This window comes from Epinephelus lanceolatus, chromosome 11 (assembly GCF_041903045.1).
Source record: "Epinephelus lanceolatus isolate andai-2023 chromosome 11, ASM4190304v1, whole genome shotgun sequence".
Taxonomy (NCBI): domain Eukaryota; kingdom Metazoa; phylum Chordata; class Actinopteri; order Perciformes; family Serranidae; genus Epinephelus; species Epinephelus lanceolatus.
This window is the reverse complement of record NC_135744.1, coordinates 19,654,766-19,677,287: the sequence shown is the minus strand read 5'-3', so window position 1 is coordinate 19,677,287 and position 22,522 is coordinate 19,654,766. Positions and strand designations below refer to the sequence as shown.

General features: G+C 41.6%; 1 protein-coding gene across 13 annotated transcripts in view; it reads right to left on the bottom strand.

The window, feature by feature from the left end:
• Positions 1-11,609: 11,609 nt before the first annotated feature.
• The window catches only part of auts2a (activator of transcription and developmental regulator AUTS2 a), a 449,192-nt gene continuing 438,279 nt past the window's right edge, over positions 11,610-22,522 (bottom strand). For 7 of the 13 annotated variants that reach the window (XM_033635272.2, XM_033635339.2, XM_033635280.2 and 4 more), the window contains 10 exons: positions 21,934-21,978; positions 20,621-20,716; positions 20,425-20,496; positions 20,069-20,098; positions 19,307-19,378; positions 17,538-17,679; positions 15,127-15,207; positions 14,952-15,035; positions 14,481-14,733; positions 11,610-14,250 (listed from right to left, as the gene is read on the bottom strand). In XM_033635272.2, coding sequence (XP_033491163.2) covers positions 12,999-14,250; positions 14,481-14,733; positions 14,952-15,035; positions 15,127-15,207; positions 17,538-17,679; positions 19,307-19,378; positions 20,069-20,098; positions 20,425-20,496; positions 20,621-20,716; positions 21,934-21,978 — 2,127 coding nt within the window. In that variant the 3' untranslated portion in view covers positions 11,610-12,998. The remainder of the gene's footprint in view (positions 14,251-14,480; positions 14,734-14,951; positions 15,036-15,126; positions 15,208-17,537; positions 17,680-19,306; positions 19,379-20,068; positions 20,099-20,424; positions 20,497-20,620; positions 20,717-21,933; positions 21,979-22,522) is intronic. The other 6 variants (XM_033635303.2, XM_078172337.1, XM_033635382.2 and 3 more) reach the window with 4 other exon arrangements.

Here is a 22,522-nt window from a genome sequence, read left to right as displayed (position 1 = left end):
GTTATGAGTGGTATGTTTTTCTTTGTGTATTATGTTTAATCTATATAATTATCCTAAACAAATATGTTATACAATTTGACAAGAAAACATGGATGTGATAAAAGAAAAGGGCAAAATAACTTTATAAATAGGGGTGTCATTTAAACAACATTAAAAACTATGAAAGGCTTTAAGTAAACATTTGTTTATTCAGTTGTTTATTCATTACAATCAATATCATTCTTATCACTTTTTTCTTTTCAATTTATTTATTTATTCTTTTAATATTATTCTTATAATAGGGTGCCGCTCAGCGTACGGATGACGTATCACGTCAACCGGAAGTCCGTGATCTCCGACCTGTTTGCGGAACCTCGCCGTTAGTATTTTGTCGGTCCGGAGTTTGTGTCGAGTAACTTACCTCAGAAGAAATTATCTTTGCGGCAGGCTTCGGACAGACACTATGCCACAGGACGTTTATTAAAATGACCACAGAGTTATGAATGTGACACAGCTCTATTAAAACATATCTCCCAAGTGAAAAGTTCAACGGTTTGTCGGGCTAGCTAAAGTTGGTAGCTTGCTAGCACCGTGCAAGCCGTGCTAGCTAACATACACACCAGACACCAAAGTTAACTTCCCCACTTATGTTGCCATGCATTACTGGACCTGTTTTTGTATGTGTACTGCTCCATGAGCGTTTTCTCACAAATCTGGGAGGCGAAAAACACGCAAATTATCACTTTGCCGCCATTTTCGTGTTGGCGTTTTTATTTATTCATAAGGAGATGCATTTTCTTGAGCTAACCACTGGGGGCGTAGTTCGTGTAACCTGATGGAGCCACAGGACCAATCCTGTCGGGATTCAGGAGTCTCCATTTCACCTCAACTTGGTAAGTGTTTGCTGTCATTGTCTTGGCTGTTTTGTCAGTGCTTGTGTGTTAGCATTATCGCTGCTGGAAGGGTTTAATTGCTGTCTGCCAATTTATGCTGCTATGTTAGCTTATGTTGCCTGCTAGCTGTCTGGGGTCATTTATTTTTAGCTGTATGGATAAACATGACTGCTGTGGACTTACTGACATCACTGAAAGAAAGTAGTTTTGTGTAGTTGTAACTACTTTTCGAAAATCTGTAAGTTAATTTTATTGTGGCAGATGGCGCCTAGCAAAAAGGAGAGGTGCACCAATAGCGAGGTTTACAGGTACAGGGCAACCTGCAGGAGGAACGCGTGTTGTGCCTTTCTTTCAGGTCGGTGGAGTAAGACAGGTGCACACAACATTTAATGTTGGGAAGGAATGTATAAGGAGGCTGAGAGGCTGAATAGACTGGTTATAGCTGGGACAGAGGCTGAGAGGACTGGTTATAGTGGGACAGAGAGGCTGAGTGGACTGGTTATAGTGGAACAGGGAGGCTGAGTGGACTGGTTATAGTGGAACAGGGAGGCTGAGTGGACTGGTTATAGTAGGACTGAGAGGCTGAGTGGACTGGTTATAGTGGGACAGTGAGGCTGAGTTAACTGATTGTGGTGGGATGGAGGCTGGCAGGACTGGTTACAGTGGGACAGAGGCTGAGTGGACTGGCTATAGTGGGACAGAGAGGCTCAGTGGACTGGTTATAGAGGGACCGTGAGGCTGAGTGGACTGGTTATAGTGGGACAGGGAGGCTGAGATGACTGGTTATAGTGGGACAGGGAGGCTGAGTGGACTGGTTTCTAGTGGGACAGGGAGGCTGAGTGGACGCTTATAGTGGAACATACAGGCTGAGTGGACTGGTTATACTGGGACAGACAGGCTGAGTGGACTGGTTATAATCCGCTTTGAGAGTGAACGTGCAGTTATTGTTGGGGATTTTGTGTGGCACGAGACTTGCCTGAAACAACACACTGTTTGTGTGTGTATGTGTGCGTGCTATGCAGTGTGTTTAAGTATGCAACCTCTCCTTTGCTGTGATATGTGTGTTAGTGTCTGCAGCCACTGTGCAGTTTATATTGTTTAGCTCTGTGTTGTTGCCTTGGTGATGTTTAATCCTGCTGTTGATTCTATAACAAATGCCAGGTTATTTAATATATGTGGTCTAATATTACTTGTTGCACCCACGCTGCAGTGTTCACAGACTTTTTATTTATTATTGGTCTTTTTTGTTTAATATGTTGAGCTCTGTGTCTTTTCATGTTAACTCTAGTGAAGCTTCACTGATGTAGGTGACTGTATAGACTATTTGTTATTGATTATCAGTTGAATCCAAAGGCTGTAAGGTGCCATAAATGAAATTCATTGTTGTTTTGGACATAAGGGTTCATGTTGCTGATGTTGTTCCACTAGCGTATACATTTATTTTGTACCCTAAAGATTTTTAATTTAACAGCAGCATCATGTATCACATAATACTGCCCTTACCTTTTAAAAATGTAACACTGAGTGCATTTTAACTGACCTACTTTTTACTTTTATTGAAGTACATCTTTTACACAAGTACTTTTACTTGAGTACAATATTCCAGTACTCTTTCCACCTATGAAAATCTGGATACTTTTGAGTGAGCCTTCTAGGGCTTATTTCCTTCACTCTGGGCTTGGTGCTGTATGCTTCTGGGAAACGTGAAGGTCAGGAGCTTAGACACCAAATATCAACTCTGTACATACTCTGCATTCACATAATAACACGTTCCACGTGAGTTGGCTGACGGAAATGTTCTGGTGCAGGAAGAACAACTGTGATAATTAAAGTTCATCTGTCTGAATCTCATGGCTAATGAGGCTCGGCTGCAGTCGGGTGTGTGAAGGTCGTCCCAAACTGCCTAGTGAAAATGGAATAAAATGGAACCTACAGGATTAAGTTGTTTTCATGGTTAGTTAGATGAAATCTGGGTCAGCGTGATGAACCTTGACTATCTTGTTTATGAGGCAAGAATACATAACAAGTAGTAAAACGCAACATGTCTGAAGGACTCCAGAGTGCTGTTGAACAGTAAGGCCTTATGTCACTGGAGATAAACAACAGTTATTCTCTGCATTCTTTTCTCATGTTGTAGCTGTGTGCTTGTCTTTTGAAAGTCATAGCTTTGAAAACATTCCTGTTTCCTACAGAAAGTGTTTTTTTCCAATGGGTTGTATGTATTTGAGTATGTTGACACACAGATTCTGTAATGTATTCCAGCCTCTTACTACAGCGTGGGTCGTGACATCTTCAGATTTTCTGGTTTTCCATACGTGCAGCAAGTCATACAGGGGGCGTGAAGCACATATACAATATCAACAGTGATTCTGGGAGGATCAAAGGAATCCACTAGAGTCAGTGAAACATCTGTATTTTGGAAAGAGGCGTACAGCTACAGTCGGTTTGAACCTGGTGTCAAGAATACGTTTACATAGTAGTTAAAGCAAATATGATGTCTTGCCGTCAGAAAGGGGCTCTAACAGAGCAGCTTGTCTCATCCTGACCACTGTGAGCAGTCAGTGTGAAAGATTATTGGCGGCATAAAGCATTATGCTAATTTTCCTGGGTTCAGTGGAGGGCTGAATCCACTGTAACACAGCGTTTCATATCTGAGGCCAGCTCTTGCTCTTTTGATCTCCTCCTTTCCAGAATTTAACAGTAGATGATTCAACTAATGATGAATGAGTGAACTCTGTTTGAGAGGCCTGAGAGCATCAGCTTAATCCCAGTAGAGGAACCAGCAGTGGCACTGGTAGACTTGTGTTTATAGGCTTTTTCTCAGGAGGGTGGAAACATCAGGGGAATTTTATCACAGAGAATGGGATTCCTTCCCATTTATAAATAGGAAAGTATTTTTAGGAGCTGTGTGTGTTTGTTTGGATGTGATTAGAAGGGTTGTCAGCAGGGAGAAACGACTATGAGCATTCCCACATAATTGCTTTTTTTCTCGGGGAAAAGGATGGTGTATTAGCTTGAGCCAGAATGCATCGTACTGCATACGATTAAGGTGATGGAGGATGTGTAAGAGACAGTGAATCTCTGTAGGTGTTTCCCAGGTAGTTTTAGTCCTAATATGGCATATGATCCGCCGTGTTTTGCATAACCCACAGACATGTCATTTCCCAGAGACAGGTTTTGTTTACAGTAGCGCAGAGGCGTTCTTGTTTGCCGATATCATGTGAGCTCAGAGACAGAGAGAGGTGTGCGACCAGTTATTATGAGACAGATGACTCTGTGTTGGGATGAATTCCAGACTTCAGCATTCAGACAGCTGACAAGCGAGGCGCTTGGCTTTATTTGCCTCTCAGCTGAGCTCAAACACAAGAACAAGACACCAAAGGAGTGTCGAGTCTAGCACGCCATGTTGTTCTTCTGGTTTGACAGCATGTGCGTGTTCCCTTCAGTCCAGGTGAATACCAGGCATATGACGCTGGTCAGAGAGGAAGTCAACCTGCCTAACTGGTTCTCCTTTCTCAGGTCAAATGAGATGACAGGGCCGCTGTGTACTACCTGCTGTACAGCATCCATCCACTGAAACTCCCTCTGTTGCTTCTTTTGTCTCACCTTACAGTGTAGGAGTGTACACTGATGCCACCTTGTGTTCAGACAGCTAATTACATGACCAGAGGGACATGGTGATGAGGGAACAGGTGTCAGAGTAAATAAATTAGGTTGCTCACTGTGGAGGTTTTCAGGTTTTAATTTTTATTAACAGCATCATGGTAGACTTATTAAAAGCAACATAATATTCACTCATCGTCACAGGGATATCCCTCAAGCTATTAAGGAAGTGTTGTTTTTCACAACGTAGAAGTCAGTTATTGTTTTTAACACAACACATTTTATTTAGCTCAAAACACAGGTTGGCTGACAAGTAAACCTTACTGCAGCAACACTTTTAATAGAACAGTAAACCTGAAATGATTCATTCGACTCACAATCAATCTGCAACAAGGCTGATTAAAGATGAATTATTTAGGTAATTAAGTGTGAATAGCAAAAAAAAAAAAAAAAAAAAAAAACTGCTCAGCTTTTTAAATTGTATTATTTGTTGGTTTTCTTAGCCTCTATGAATGCAAATCAAATATTTTAGGTTTTTGGACTGTTCGTTGGAAAGAACAAGTAGTGGGTAGATGTTACCATAGGCTCTGGACGAATGTATTTAATATTTTTCATGATTTTCGGACATTTATTTCAACCAAATAAAATGTTTTTATTCCATTTATCTAACCTTTATTGAACCAAAAAAGCCTAAATAACATTTAAAGTGTCTTCGCCAAGAAAGGCAGTAATGACAAAAAAACAAGACAGATAAAATGAGATACAGTACGTCACACTTTTAGAAATAGAAGTTATGAATACAATTTGTAATACGGGCGCACCGATTTTGAAATTCTTGGCTGATAACAACGTGTAAAATAACAATTTGGCTGATAGTCGAGACCCGTACTGATGTTTTTATATTGTTGTTCATTTTGTTTTTGTTATTTATTTCCCCTTTTGTGACAGACAAAGAAATCTACACTATAAAAAATAACTGAACTGTTTTAAAGTAATTAAGCCCTGTAAACATACAAATGTATGAAACAACCTTTAATCTAAGCTTTCACATGGACATTAAATGGCATCTTAAAACAGCCCCAAGCAGGGCTCAACAGTAATGGTTGCTAAGTTGCCATTGGAAACTATTTTGAAGAATAGGCAGTCACTTCTTGGCCTTTGTTTTCCATCAGCTGCAGCCATTTTTAACATAAAAAACAGGGACAGAAAAACATGTACCCAAAAATAATTTGGTAATATTTTTTGCATTAGTGATATCTAAATTCTGCTGTAACAGTCAGAACTGGAACCAGACAATACTGTATATGCGTTGGTCTTACTCATACAGGAATCTGTTTTACAGATAATGATGAAGCAAATTAAGTTTTGATTTTTTATTATATAAATTATGAATGTTACAAATACAAATAAAACTTAAGGAAGCCTATTAGAATAATTTAATCAATTGCTTTTTCAGTCTGCTGCAAAAAATGGCTGAAGTGAGATGAACAGACTGAAAAATGTATCTTATTCGATGTAACAGATGTTGACAAAGTTTTCCTTTGGGGACATAATTTACAGTTGAAAAAAAGTTAATAAATCGCAATATATCGCAATAGATTTTATTGCAATACTCAGCATATCACAACATATTTTAAATCACAATAATATTGTATCATGACTATCATGGATCCTATGGTGATTTCAACCCCTAGTTAATAAAATAATCAGATAAAACATAAACTACAAAGTTTTTTTTTTTAGCGATTAAGCTATTGAACAGTCTTTCATGTCACATTTTTATTATTACATTGATATGTAACTGCATAGTATCTTAATTATCTAAAAATAAATGATGTGACTAAAAATTGTTGAGTCTCGCCAGGAGCTCTCTAAAACCATCAAAAATACTAAAACCATTTTTCTAACACTTTGTTTTTATTGTTTTTTACGAAATATTACAAAAGGATGGGGAAAAAAGAAAACAAACAAAAAAAGTGTAAATAAATAAGAAACCTCTTGTCATTGTGTCTCATTGTCATTGTATATTATACAACGTAATTTTGTTGCAATGAGCAATCCAGTTAGAAGCATACATGTTTACTCATACACCAACACTCGCTCATCGCATCATTCTCTGGATCACATAGACACACATTCACAATTATATTTTTAACCAATCCTGACTTTCTGGGTTCTGTTGGTAAGAAAGTCTTTAATCCTCTGACAGAGTAGGGTTCCCAGATCGAAGGTTTGCAGTTTGTTGATCAGTTTGTTTGGACTGATGGAGTTGAATGCCGAGCTTTAGTCAACAAGCAGCATCCTGACATACAGGAGAGGATGTTGTAGACTGTCGTGTTCTTTAAATTTGCAACCATTCATCTTCTGTAATATTCACACCTAGTTCTTTTTCCCATTCCAGCTTTACATTTAGTGTCATATCTCCTCTTCTCCCTTATAGACGTTGATATAGTGCAGGTATTATTTTATATTTCTTCGATTTTTAAACTCCAGTTTTGGTTTTTATGATTCAATTTTCATCCAGATTTACAGTATGCTTTATTTCTCTGTCATAAAAATCCCATAGCTGCAAATATTTGAGGTGGTCTTGATTGTTCAATGTAAAATTTGTTTCAGTCTTTGAAAACTCATAACATTCCCATCTGATATTACTGTGCACAATCCTGTTATGCCATTAAAGCCATTTTTAAGACAAAGACTTTATGGGCTAACTTTTCTCAAACATCCAAAAACGTTGGCATCCTGATGAAATAACTCCTGTATCCAGTTGCCGAAGGATACACTGATGGATCAGTTGATTAATCAAGAAACTAATCTGCAGTTTAATAGCTGTGTCAGGATTTTACTGCATGAAACTTCTGTAATCCACAGAGTGAGACATCCATCACTTACTGATATGCACACCAGAGTAGCTGACTGGACTTATTGTGTTCTGTCTCATCAGTCCTCTCTGTTTGTTGTCAGTTGTCAGCGTGTTGTTTGATAAAGAAGTTGCATTCAGAGGATCCCATTTGCACCACACCCCCCACATGACACCCCGCTGTCAGACCTCATTAATCAGAAGCCTCTGTCTATCAGGATCACACTGGATTGTGTCTCTCTTTGCAGACGGATGCTTCTCTATCGCTTTCAGGCAGATTCCTGATAACAAGTCAATCTGGTTGCAGTTTAGGGTAATTATAACCACTCTGGCTGAATGCGTAGCTTTGGAGAAAATGGAATTGGTATGAATACACTGACTGGATGCTCAGTTTATGCACATTTTCCCCAAAATAATGAGAATTGTTGGATTTTCCAGTTGTTATTTAAATTCGTTAGTAGTTGGCTTCTGTATTTTTCTCATGTGGTTTCTCACTCAGCCGTTTCTTAATGTTTGTCCATTTGAGTATCGCCCCAGCCCGGCGCTGTCTGTGCCCCGGCAGGATGTGGCAGACGAGGCATATCGAAGGAAGAAGCTTAGATCCATTAAACCTGCAGTGGAGGCTGAAAAGCCAGGTTCTTTGCAGCGGAGGAAGGATTTGTAGCAACATCCAAAAGCAGTTTACGCAGACAGTTTAGGATTTTGTTGGTCGGTGCTTAGATTAGGCCGTTCCAGGAATAGCTGATAGAAGCAGCCGGCAGCTCGGGCTGAAGGGAGAGTACAATAATTGTGATATAGACTTTGGACGTGGATCTCATGACTAAGGTAAACTCTATACCTGCATGTAGATGGTCTCTGAACTGCTGACCAGTTAGGAGTTGGTCTTTACTTGGAGGCGGTGAGATGAGAGCTGAAATGATAAGTTGATTCATCAAGTAGTTGACTGACGTAAGTAATCTGCAACAGTTATCACTTAAATGTCTTGAATCATTTTTTCAAGCAAAAAGTTACTGGTTCCAGCTTCTTATGTGTAGATTTGCTTCCTGTTTTTATTGTCTATGATAGTAAGCTGAATATCCTTTGGTTTTAAACTGTTGGTAGGACATAACAAGCAAATGAAAATTAGGATTGCAACTAATTATTATAATCATTATCAATTTAATGTACCTGTATGTTTTTTTCCTCTAGTAAAGGTCCAGTGTTTAAGATTTAGAGGGATATATGTGCAGAAACTGAATATAATACATGTTTTCTTTAGTTTAAAGTCACCTAAAAATAAGAATTGTTGTATTTTTATTACTTTAAGATGAGCCGTTTATATCTACATAGGGAGTGGGTCCATGTCCACAGAGCCCATCATGTTGCACTGCAATAGCCCAGAACAGACAAACCAAACACTGGCTCTGTTTTTGTGTCAATCACTGTAGTAAGAGGCCCCTCCAGGACGAGAGCCTCGGGTCAGTTTGTTTGGGGAGGAAGAGACCTCTGCAGATGATTGTGCTCAAGGTAAAAACCTTAAGTCAATGTTGGGCTGTTTGTGCGCATCTGTTGTCCTTGTCGGTGTGGTGTTTCCTGCACTGTTGCCCCTTGTCGGCTCCCCCAACAGCTTTTTTGGCCACTGTAGCATGTTGAATCCATTGAGTCATTGAGCTTTTTTGTAGAAAGGTTTCGTGATGGTTTGTGTTATTTTTTATTGCCGCACGTTATATATACTCTGCTCCTTTTACATGGGATTGTGTTGTGCTAACTGGCTAACTAGCGTCAAATGGTTTCCCTTTTTGAATGACAATTACAGACTATGGCTGTCTGCTGGTGTGGTGTTATGTCCTCTCACGCAGGCGCAGAACGTACATGCTGGTTGGCCGTCAGCTGTGTACTTGGTGTTCATGTGCAACTTTTTAGCTGAGACACAAGAGGCAACAGAACAATCTGCTCTCGTTGCTGCTGGTTCTTTGAAGTCGGTTTGGTGTGTCTGGGCCTTAATGGATTGTTTTGTCTGTAAAGGATTACAAAATAATAACTCCACAGGGTCCTCTGTGTTTTTTGTCTATAATCTGTAGATATTAATATGTGAAAATATTCATTTTACAATGGTATAAAACAGAGAAATCATATCAGAGGAAGTAAATCCTTTAAGAAGCTTAATTAAACCAGACAATGTGTGAAGGCTACAAATGACTTAAATGATGGTTTATAATCATAGAAGATTAAGAACCAGAAAATGTTATCATTTGAGAAGCTGTAACTATTTTTTAAGGGGAAACACTACAGGTGAAGGGGATAAATGAAACTTCTCCAATTGATTGCTTGCATTAAAAACAATTTGTTTGTATTACATGTTTTCTAAAATGTTTTGACGTAGTCTCTAAGTAAGTATGCACAAATTTTTAGGGATGCACGATGATATCGGCACGTCATCGGAATTGGCCAACGTGCTTCTTTTTTTAAAAAAAAAATTTGCACAATGAATGAATATTACCATACATTGAAAATTGTTTTATTTCATGTCTTCCATCTGCTGGTGAGCCATCACAACAAGAGTATGCATGTATAATATGATGTTAATTCCACCACAGATGAGACTTGATGATCACTTACATTATGTGGGGAAAAAAGTGAATATATTGATATCAGTATTGGTTACCGGCATACCGGATATCGGCAAAAATATCCAATACTCATGCATCCCTACTAATTTATATACATTTCCAGAACAGGCTCAAAATTCTTGTTTGGTTTTGTTAACTCAAAAGTTTTTTCAGAGGTTATTTGGATATCTCTTTGTATCACTCCTTAAATATGAAATTAACTGTCAGCACAGCAGCCATGTTTTTAGGAATAAAATATTCTATAAACCAGGCTATGAATTATATCTGAAAAAATCTCCTTTGTTAAAACCTTCAGAGTATAAATAGGAATAAAACCTGTAAGTTTGGTGTATGTAAGTGCTATTAAAGTGGATTAATCTGGCTCAGAGTAAGAGTAGCAAAACAAAAATATGACATTGTGGGTGAATAGGGTGCAAACAAATTAACTAATAGGTATCACCACAAAACTTCTCAGTTGAATACCTACATTAAGACACTTTTTTTGTATTACAAGTTTTCTGGAGTTATTTGTTTTAATATCCAAATGATGACCTCTTTAATCAAATATGTGCTTTGTGGACAAATTTCCAGATAGGAAATTCAAACTTGAGTAGACACATTAATGTGTATTTTGATTGTTTTCTTTTCACTAGTAGGAAAAAAGAACATCTTATGGAAGAAAAATAACCCAAAATTGACCAGTGCATGAAAAACCCGTAGTTTTTACCTGTAGTCTCTCCCCTTAAATAAAAGATGATCAGAGCTGTTGTAGATTAATTTTCTTATTGATTAATTGGCTAATTGTGGCAGCTTTAATGAATATAATTGGTGGTAGCAGACCAAAGTTAGATTGTATCATCATCACCTTGTCATGCAGCAACCATGAGGGCCATTGTTGTACTTGATTGTATATCTTGCAGTTTGGCGCCCTCTCCTGGTCTAAAGCAGGAAGTATCACACACTGTACTGACAGCACGTTATAAATGCAGGTCTGAAAGGAAAATTAGTGTTGGTCCCTGGAGCAGGAGGCATTTACTTGGCAGAAGGAAATACAGGCAATCCACATTTCCCACCAGCGACGGATCGAGCCAACGTTTGATTGATGCGTGACCTGGGCGCTTCGGTGCTAAACATCAATCAGAGAAGGGTGCATGAATGCTGTGGTTATTCAGTGTAATGGGAATGTCAATAACTCTTGCATCCTCTGATGAATACACAAGTGCCGTGCCATGATTCACCACTGAAGGCTGCTGATGTTTAAAGCACTGTTATTGAACCGAGCACAAGCCCTCACTTGTCCAAGTCGCTGATGTAGTGTGATGCGTGATGTTTCCACGGTTTTAACCATTACCAAGCAATTTTCTAGTAAGTCGGCACCTGCTGGTGCAGCCGAGATGAGAGAAATGAGACATTTTTCATCTTGTGGCTTCTTAGGCGAATGATGAAACATGTTTAGAAGTGACTATCAAGTGACAAACTCTTCAGAGCTGCTTATAACTACACGATCAGCAGCACACAAAATACTTAAGGCAAGTGAGAGTGCTACCCAAGGTAGTTTATCCTCCATGGGAGTCTAATGTGGGAAGTCATTAACTGTGTAAGCGAGTGTCAAAAAGAAATATAGCTTGTTTACTCAGCTCAGTAGGTGAGGATGTAGGCGGAGGAATAAAAGCTCCACAGACAAGGTTAGTACACATTTTTTAATAACATGGCACAATTTACATAACACAAGTTTAAATGAGGAGCATGCTGAAGATTCAGTCGCTTCATTTTTTCTCATTTATGTACATGATCTAGAAAGACTTCACTTTTTTCCCCTGTACATGGTTAACAGCAAAAAAAAGAAAGGAAAAAAAATCTCATTTAACAATCTTTTTGCAATACGCATCGACTAACCACTATGGCTCTGGTGGACATTTTTATGTTGGATTAAAAAACACTGCACGACATGATATCACAGAGTTTGAAGCGCACAACTAAACCTTCAGTGGACTACTAAAATAGATCTCTGCTCATTAGAAACAAACTGTCCATAGTTTAGACTTGCTTTTTTTGTCTTTTGATTTTGTAGGTACAACAACTCAGGAAAGCACTTTAATACACTGTTTGACCAACAGAACCTATTTCCAAAACATGTACTTTACACTCCTTCGATAGGGCAGATGTGCTGTCATGGTGTTTAATGTGCTGCATTCTCCCCAGAACGAGACTGAGCGACGGGAAAAGGAGTTGACATTTGTGCTGCTGGTTTTTTTATACATTGAAAATGGTTTGAAACGCCTCTATCAACTGTTTCTAGGATTGTCACCACAATTTAGCAGATTTGAGAAAGTGATTCTTGAAACATCGCCTTTTCTTGAGTCCAAATCGCCACCTACAAACCCTGCGTGGATCGGTTAAAGCTTGTATCTGTTTGACCCATTGTGTGTCTGAGTTGTGGAGAGAATACAGCTGTTTGTCCTTTATTGTTACACAGTCAGTAGTGGTGAGAAGGCCGGCTTTCAGAAAGGGAGCCCAGACGTTTGTTGCATAGTTGAATATGGGGTCTCTGGTACAATGCTAATCAGCTGCGTCAACTGAGAAAACAGAAAGGAAATAGCAAAAAGCACGTTCTGAATCACTGCTGTAATACTCCTCTATTTACATGTGTTCAAAGTAAAGCTTTCAAAACACCCTTTTGCATATTTGTACCATGATTTTTAATCCATACAGAGTGAGCACAGCGACTGTACACATTATCTACACACTTTGCTGTCTGTCAGTGCTAAAGTACATGTACATTCCAAAATTGTTCAGACTTCCTCCGCGTCACTTCGCTATACAAGAGAAAGGATGCACACAAAAAGCTGGAGCAAACTGGGAAAAAAATCTTTGAAAAATCTTTTTTTTGTTCCATGATTATTGTCTCTTTGCAGTTTTTTACAAAAACAATTCATTGCGTGGGCACGTCTCTGCCCACATAAGTTATTCACAGCTATGATACAGTCTTGCTTTGCCCAAAGCTAAGTGCTTGGTGTGAGTTCAGTGTTAGTGAGGCACAGGGCTGCAGGGGCACTGAGTCTGCTGAGGCTCAGCTCACCGTGCCTCGATGTCTTTGTGAGCTGGTCTGTCTCTGATATCTGTGGCCAGGGGGGTAGTCCGTCTGGGTGAGCCGGGCCGGGCGCCCAGTGTGGGGATGAGCGGGGGCGGGGCACTCAGAGAGGCGGTGGGTGGTGTTTTGTTCAGGATACCGTTCTGATGGGCGGTAGCTGCGGCGGCAGCAGCTGCTGCGGCTGCTGCTGCAGCTGAGGGGCTGACCCTGGAGTAGTGCATGCCTGGGAGTCCAGGGGCCATGAGGCCCGGGGCGGGGTGTGGGAGATGTCCGTCAAGGGCAGGATGGTGCATTGCTGGGTGGAGGCGCCCGTGCTCATAGTCCTCTCTAAGCATGTTGAGGCGGTCACGCTCCTCCAGATGGGCACGCTCCTGCTCCCTCCTCTGCTCCAAGGCCAGAGGGTGGATGTGGTCACGATTAAAGTCATGAGGCTCACGGTCCCTGTAGGAGCGCTCAGCCTCATAGAGGCGAGGCGCTGCCAGCCGGTGCAGAGGATCATTCCTTAGCAGCAGGTCCCTGGCCAAAGGGTCCCGTCTGTGAATGTCCAGACCCCTGTATGGGTCCCTCATTGGGTCCCAGTGGAAGGCAGGGTAAGGGAACCTGTCAGCTCCTGGAATGGGGCTGATACCCATGAAGGGTGCCACCACTCGAGTTCTCTCCAGACTGCTGATGCTGTTGATGGGGTGAACACCAGCCATGCTCATGGGCATAGGCATTGAGGAGGGAGGGTGGAGGTTTGGCGTAGAGGGTGCCTGTGTTGGATGCTCACTTGCCCTCTCTGTGGCTCCATCCTGCTCCTCCTTTCGCTCCTCCTTCACTTTCACCTCGCTGTTTTTCTTCTGGTGCTCGTATGGCAGCTCTACCTTCTTCTCCAGGACCTCCCTGCTCAGCCCACCGTTGGGACGTTCCAGGCTGGTCTGCCGGACGTAGGGCGACGGCGTCCCCCTGTTGGACACTTTGTCCTCTGGCACTCTGCCGTCGTGGATGACAGGTGTGTCCTTGTCGCTGTGCTGGTTGTCTTTGAGCTTATGGTCATCTGTGCCGTTGTCTTTCCAGGAGTCTGAGTGCTCCCTCTCCCTGTCCTTGGCCTTGTTCTCCTTGTCCCTCTGAGGCTCTGCAGAAGCAGGGGGCAGGTGGTTCCTGTGGTGCTCAGGCGGCCGGGTGTGGCTGAGGAGGCTGATGGGGTTGACAGGGATCGGGGATGGGTGGCTCGGATGACGCTTTTCTACAGAGTCCCTAGAAACATAAACAGAGTACCTCCATCAGTACCAGTAACATTAATTATGTTTTAGTTTTGATTCCAAATCGAAACAATAGGCTTAAACATAGAATACAAAGAAATGGTTCAACAAAATCCAAATATGTATCCAAACATATCCTATCTATTTCTGTTTTTAGGGTTAGATGACAGAACTCACGCTAGAGTAGTCAGTTTTGGAAGCAGCCTTTTGCTGAGCAACACCCACCTGTCTTTGTCGTCTTTACTGACCAACGAGTCACGTTTTTCAGGTTCTCTGTCCCTCTCGTGTGAGCTTGCTGAGGTACTCCTCTCGGAGTCTCCAGGTTTCAACCAGGGTGGCGGTGTGGGGAAGGAGGGAGGCGTACGGTGTAGGCGGTTCCACGGCTCCTGGTGGCCGCTGTTACCGCTGCTGTTGAAGTGCTGCTGTGCGTTGGGGCCATCTTTATGGCCGAACACTGAGTTGGCCGCTGTTAGGGATTCAACACGTGGAAAACACGGTAGGACGCAAGTTAAATGCGTATCTTGACAACTTGCACTGGTGGAAATCTGTATTTAAATTCCGTTCTTACACATCATGATTAACAATAACTTTTATTGCTAGATTGGGAATATTACAAACAGCAACTACAAAAGGATTATTCCGTCATAGTGTTTGTTCGATGGTAACAGACAGTGATAACATGAGGTTGAAACTCACTTAGTGCTGGATTGCCCAGTCCTCCAAAGGCCGATGAACTGAGGGATCCAAGTCCTCCAAATGATGCAGGCCTACTGAAAGGTTCTGGAGGGAGACATCACATGTTAACACGTCACATCTTCATTTTCTTGTTTCAGATTGAGACTGAGAAGAACTGAACTAAAGATCGGCTTACCTAAGTGAGATGTTGGGGCGAGGAAGTTTCCAGGATGGTGGGGCGGATGACCGAATGGACCTGCTGATGGGTGTGTGGGACCTGAGCAGGGAGAGACAAAAACATCCATCAACCGCTGACTGCAATGTTGTGAAGTCTAAGTGTTAAACAGTACTTTAAGGGATAGTTCAGATTTTTTGAAGTGGGGTGGTTTGTAGGGATGCACGATACATAACTCATTTGACTGATAACTAATAACAATATCTATACATCCACTTTTTCCCCACCTAATTTCAGTCATCATCAAGTCCAATCCATAGTAAAATTAACATCATATCATATATACATGCTCTTATCGTGATGGGTCACCAGCAGATGGAGACATGAAATACAGTACTTTTCAATGTATGCCATATTCATTCATTGTGCCAAATAAGAAGAAGCGTGTTGGCTGATTCTGATAGTTAAGCCGATACCAATGACGTACCGATATTATCGTGCATCCCTAGTTGTATGTGGTGCTTATCTATAGTCAGTGTTACCTAGAGTAGATGGCAGCTGGCACACTCTCAGTCTAAAGCATACAGGAGTACTGCCACGGAAGCTAAGCCATGCACTGCTTGGATGGGGGCAGCAGCAAAATGTATTTTATCCACCCTAAAAAGAAAAGCATTACCCTGCCATCGGACAGCCCTGTCCCAATGAGCTGTGCTATCGATGCTTTCTTCAAAGCCAGACTTCATTCACAAATTCAGTCCTATAACCTTGCAGATCACATGAGTTGCTGGTCTACTACTGGCTCTGTTCGTTATTTTGTTTGTGTTGTTATGTGAGTTTGGTGGATCCAAACTAACTCTTTAAAACACCAAAGTACCAGTAACTGTGGAAAGGGCTGTCTGACGGCAAGGCAAAGTGGTGCAAATGTTCTAACGGAGTGTCTATTGTGTGACTGTGTGGCGTTATTATGGGTCCTACTGTGTGCTGCGATTGGCTAATACTTATTACGTTGATGCGTTGAGGTTGGAAGCAGTTAGAATATGGGCAAAGAGGTCATGGTTAGGACTAGTACGTGAATTTGCAAATCCTAGGATAGCGAAGGAATGGGCTGTCTCACTCTGCCTTTGATTGGCTTACCCTGACATTCTTACCCTAACCAATCCAACCAACACATGCAACGAGTGCTAGCCATAGGGAGAGTAGGGAAGGTCATTCCTGTGCTACCCTAGGATTCAAAAATGTGTGATTAGTACTAGCCAATCTCCAAAGTCTGAGATTAGATAGGTAAATTCATGGGTGAAGCAAGGTGATGTGGTGGGTCAATGGGTTGAGCACATGACTTAAATACAGGATACTGGGGTTCAAGTCCCATAATAGGCAACGTTAGCTTACTGTTTTAAGACTTAGTTGACTTAATTATTTTTAGTTTTTATGATGTATAAAACTGCTGAATGCACACTGTGTATAGACTGTTTGAGTTAACGTCATATTTCGATGTTGGATGGATGCCCAGCAATGTACACCTGGGTGGGGTCTAAATAGCATTGTTGGCTTCAGACACCAAGGGTCTCTTTTATGAAATAGCGCATAGGATCCATGCCAAAAATGACGTGCACCAAAAAATATTCAACAATTTCTACAATCAGGCTTCCACCTCACCTCACCATTTCCTGCCTCCAAAATGTTTGTAAGCATGGGTCAAAGTTTTTCCCATCGAGTCTGTTTTTATAGATCACACCGTTTCCATGGGAAATAAATATGTTTTGCTGCTGCCTCCTGTCCACAGCTTCCGGGGCGATACTCGTGTTTGCTTCTTTACGCTGGGGGCGTCAACTGCCATCTACTGTAGGTAATACACTGACTATGGAGAAGTATATCATACAACACCACTTAAAAATCGGAACTATCTCTTTAAAGGATCCTAATTAAATCTATAGTTTTTTCGTTAAAAAACAAAAGAGAGGGGTCTTTAGTCACACTAGCAGTGTGGCTCTAGTGAAAAAAAAGCTATTGGATATATTGCAATGCAATTTGGTACATACATTGATGTTTATGCCCATATACGTGCATAACTAATGACATTCCCATCAGCCTGAGCTATACTTTGTGTTAAGTGCTAATCATCTTATGTTAGCATCAGCATTTAAATTGAATCACTTGCATTTGTTTGCTTAGTTCTGTAAAACATATTAATATTTCTATATCTATTAATATTTAGTAAAATAGATGCCCTACATTCACAGTGAGTATTATGTCCATCTTGTAAAGCACTTCTGTTGTGTTTGCTGTCTTGGCTTGTTCACAGCTAACAATGATATGATCAGACAACAGCTCACTCTGAACAGCAGGAATTAAGCAACTGCTACTGTATGTCAGAGGGCACTGTTGTTAACCATCAATCAATCTTTCTACCCAGAGATCTGACACACACTCACCTGCAGCAGAGAAGAGCGTGGCGGGTCGTGCCAAGTCGCTGGGGTGATGGATGGCGCCGAAGAGGCTGGGGCCCGGAGGTCGACTCAGGAACTCCGGCTTGAGGCCAAAGTCTAGCTTGTGAGGGTCGACCTGCATCTGCTGCTAGAAGACGGCAGACCGACAGAGAGAAACACATGTAAAACCCCACTATAGACTGATAATACTGTCATTTTGACTTTACTGTAAGTCAGTGATTAGGTGGTTGTATTGACCTAGGACACTTTTTGAGGTGTTGATGCCTTGTATGTTCTCTATTTTCACCTTATGTTTTATTTGAAGTGTATTGAAATGTCCTTCATATTAAATGGTCTTGTGAGCCTGTTGTTTGTTTTAATTTTTCAAGTGAAGCACTCAGTCCCTATAATCCCCTTACTGTAAGGCACTTTGTGCTGCATTTTTTTGAAAACATAGTTTATTGTTAATTAATAAAAAGGTCCTGCGACGGATGAGGAGAGCCTCCCTCCCCCCTCCCATCCTGACTACATTCTACAGAGGCACCATCGAGAGTCTGCTGACCAGCTGCATCTCTGGTTTGGGGCTTGTAAGGCCTCTGACTGGAAGTCTCTGCAGAGAGTGGTGAGGACAGCGGAGAAAATCATCGGGTCCCCGCTCCCCTCTATCCGGGACATTGGGCATAAGCGCTGCCTGACCAGAGCCCAACGCATCTCCTCTGACCCTACCCACCCCCACCATGGACTGTTCTCCATGCTGACCTCTGGCAGGAGGTTCTGCAGCATCCGTAGCAGGACGTCCAGATTCAGAGACAGTTTCTTTCCCCTGGCTGTAAGACTATTGAACACTCACATACAATAAATAAACACTCATCTATGGACTGTAACAGCCCCCCCGCACAAAACCATGAATAAACGTCAATATAGTATGTTGTCCAAAACCATGTGAAAAAAGTCAGTTTTGCATGTCATCCAAAAAAAAATGTAAAAATGTCATAGTATAGTATGTCGTCCAAAACCATGAAGAAAACTCATAGTATAGTATGTCGTCCAAAACCATGAAAAAAAGTCATAGTATAGTATGTCATCCAAAATCAAGAAAAAAAGTCATAGTATAGTATGTCGTCCAAAACCATGAAAAAAAGTCATAGTATAGTATGTCGTCCAAAATCAAGAAAAAAAGTCATAGTATAGTATGTCCAAAATCAAGAAATAAAGTCATAGTATAGTATGTCGTCCAAAATCAAGAAAAAAAGTCATAGTATAGTATGTCATCCAAAACCATGAAGAAAACTCATAGTATGTCGTCCAAAATCATGAAATAAAGTCATAGTATAGTATGTCGTCCAAAACCATGAAGAAAACTCATAGTATAGTATGTCGTCCAAAATCATGAAATAAAGTCACAGTATAGTATGTCGTCCAAAATCAAGAAAAAAAGTCATAGTATAGTATGTCGTCCAAAATCAAGAAATAAAGTCATAGTATAGTATGTCGTCCAAAATCAAGGAAAAAAGTCACAGTATAGTATGTCGTCCAAAACCATGAAAAAAAAGTCATAGTATAGTATGTCGTCCAAAATCATGAAATAAAGTCACAGTATAGTATGTCGTCCAAAATTATGAAAAAAAAAACGCAGTTGTAAAAATCTGCTAAGCAAAACAGTGATATTGTAGCATGTCACAATAATGTCCAAAAAACACAGAATACAATGCCATAAAAATGTTGAAGTGACTGCCTCTGTACGGTGCACATCTTGTGGCCAGATGGATCCTCACCTTTACTTTCTGTTGGTGGTGGTATATCTGCCAGGCGATATGGACGTGCATGGCGCACCATTTCCCTGGTTTCTGTAGGTACAAGAGCAAGAGAACAAGTGTGCAGATTTTTTACATCTATGGTTTAAAAAATCTGAATGGTATATCCACAGTGTTGCTTAACAAGTGCCTGGAAAGTCCAACGAATATGAATGCATGACATCATTAGGTAAATAGACCCACATTAGTGCTATATTGTCAATTCACATTAACCCTCACACATCAGTCAACCATCTTAAATGGTCAAATAACATAAACACAGTGCACCCTTCTCATTTGTTTACAGACGTCACCTGTAAAGCAAAATGGTACATGTGGCACCTTTAATCACACATTTTACTTCAATATATGGTGTATGGTTGTTGAAGGGTATGCGACAGAGGTCTAGTAATTATAGCTGTGATTTGAGTAGTCGTGTAGAGCAATGCATGACTATGTTGAAGCAGAGTCTGTCAGTAGTGTTTCCACATACAGAGGCTGTGCTGTTCTCCAAAACGAGCTTTGTTGTGGCAGAAACTAGTGCACTCTGCCTCCAAGTGCTGTGCTCATTTAATTAAAGACATTATCTACTCCATTAGCCAAAACCCTTTAAGGCATCATGGCTATTATTGTGTGTGTGTGTGTGTGGTGGGAGAGAGATGTGTGTGTGTGTGTGTGTGTGTGTGTGTGTGTGTGTGTGTGAGGGTGCAAGAGGCTGAGACGCTGCAGGGAGCGAGCACTCACCCTGAGAACGGGCCGAAATGGATCCGTTAGCTACGGGAGGGAGAGGGGAACAAAAGAGGCTGAGTTATTTTGCTGTCAATCAAATCACTTGTAATTAGTCTCTGTGTGTGGCATTCATTATGAAGCAAATTAAAATGTTCCCTTTAAAATGAAGCTTTTCAGGAGTAATTAACACGCGGGTTCTTCCTGCATGACCCTCTGCATACAAACGAACGCAGCAGCCGAGAGGAAAGCAGCCTGCGTTGTCTTTAAACCTCCGTCTGATGACTCAAAGGCTTATGCAACATGTACAGAGAATCTAAAGGTTTCCTCTATGAGTGTTGTCTGTGTGTGTGTGTGTGTATGTGTGCTCTTACCCTGGGGTCCTTCTGTAAGAATGTGTGTGGGACGCCTCCAGGTCTCCCGGACACATCGAGTGGATTCGAGGTCTAAAGAGCAGCAGACACAGCTCGAAACAAAATTCTCTGTACCACCTATTTTCACTTTGTCTTTCTGTGTGTGTGAGAGCTCTGTGAGAATGTGGGTGTGTGGCGGTGTCCCTGTGCGCCTTACCTTGGGCTGAAAGGCGCCCTGCAGCGAGCCGAAGGGCCCAGTCGGGGGGATGACAGGGGGAAGGCCAGACATGGCCGGTGGGTAAGAGTGGAAGAGCTGAGGAGAGAAAAGAGGCAGAGGAGGCGTGAGGATGGCGCGGGAAATGCAGGACAGCAGCTTCACACGGCGGTGGAGATGGAGCAAACATGTAATGGGGGACACATGAACCTCAACATTTCTTTCCATTTTCCAAGACGCTTCGATAGGAAAGATACAAATGATTGCCTCTGTGTTTCACAAACAGCAAGTTTATAAAATATTCCCTGCTTGTTCCCGCTGGATTTAAATAAGGCCAAACGCGGCTTTGATGTGAAAACTAGAATGTTGTAATACAAGCAAAACACACGTAAAGCAAACAAGTGCTCAAGGCTCCTGCGGAGAAACATATGTATTCAACCGCTCACGGTAATTGTTCTTGTCAATCATATTAGCCTTAGTTAGAAGCAGAGTTTCTCATGTTTCTCAACTTGCATGCTTGCATTTAATCGCGGCTGGTGCAACAGAATTATTTAAACTTGTTCAGCCAGGACGAGTTATCAGAAGGGGGAGATGCTGTGCGGTCAGTATGCTTTAGAGAGAGGCAAGGGCTTCGGGGTATTTGCTGCTGCCGTAATAACAGCCAGGGAACACTAAGAATCTGAAATGAAGCACTTAAAAAAAAACTAGCAGCATTCTGCACCGTCTATTCGACCCGGGGACTGAATACAAATACTTGATTTTTCTGATATTAAAATGTTCCTTGCACATATGCGGGCACACACGGCAGCAGACATCTGGACACTTCGGCAAACATGGCACGAGAGCAGGGTCCAATGTCTCCAGTAAGTCCCCCTTTAGTGAGTAATAATCATGAGCAAGCCACTGCTGTTAGCAGACAAATACAAATGGAGAGTAGTAGGCAAGACAAAGATACAGTATTCCTCTGGCAATAACAGTCTCCTCTGTAACACAGCCGCTGCCTTCTTCTGTATTAATTTCTATGCACAACAGTTTTACCGCTGCATGCATGCACAATAAATCTCTTGCTCCAAGATGTAAGAATCCAGCGCTGTTTCATTAATCACATTTGCTCGGGCTCAAGGGTGAAATGGTACAGCTAGGATGCTTACAGTATCCATTAAGAAGCGGATGAGCGATTGCATGGAAATCATACATCTAACACACACACATACACACACACACAAAGCTGTAACACCAACTAGCATGGGGTGGGATGGCATAATGGGCAAGCAACGCTGCTCTGCAGGCAGATAGTACGCAGCAGGGAAACTCACACTGTGTCTGTAGAAGGGGTCAACTTTTGTTGGGTATTTTTCAAACTGTAGGAGAAATGAAACAGAGCTAAGTACAAAGAGAAAACATGAGAGCCTAAACATGTACACTGTAACAGCGCTGACATCGGTCTCTCTCAGGGTTCATCTCAGGCCGACACAAAATGTATCACAAAGTGTATTTTAAGGCTAACAACATGCTCACAGACTGACATTATGATTCAAGATCTAAAATGTCAACTTAGATTCAAAGTTCAACCACTTCCCAAACCAGACTGTTTTCATCCTCCCCCTTTTCATGATTATCCGAAGACCTTTTAAACTAGCGTGGGTTCTGTGTCTCATTTGGTCTCCTTTTAGTGGTGCGGCTCAGGCTTAGGGCGAACATTTCCCCAGTCAAGACTAAACACTGCAGCCATAAAGAGCCTTTTTATGGCCTCATTAGCTGTCAGAGGCCTCGCCATGCTGCCTTTGAGGTATCATCAGAGCCAAGTGAACCCTCTATGGGCCAGGCAGTTAAGAATGTGTGTGTCTGTGTGTGTTAGTGTGAGTTTTAGGTCCAGCCACCCATTGCCTGTGGTCTCCCCCAACA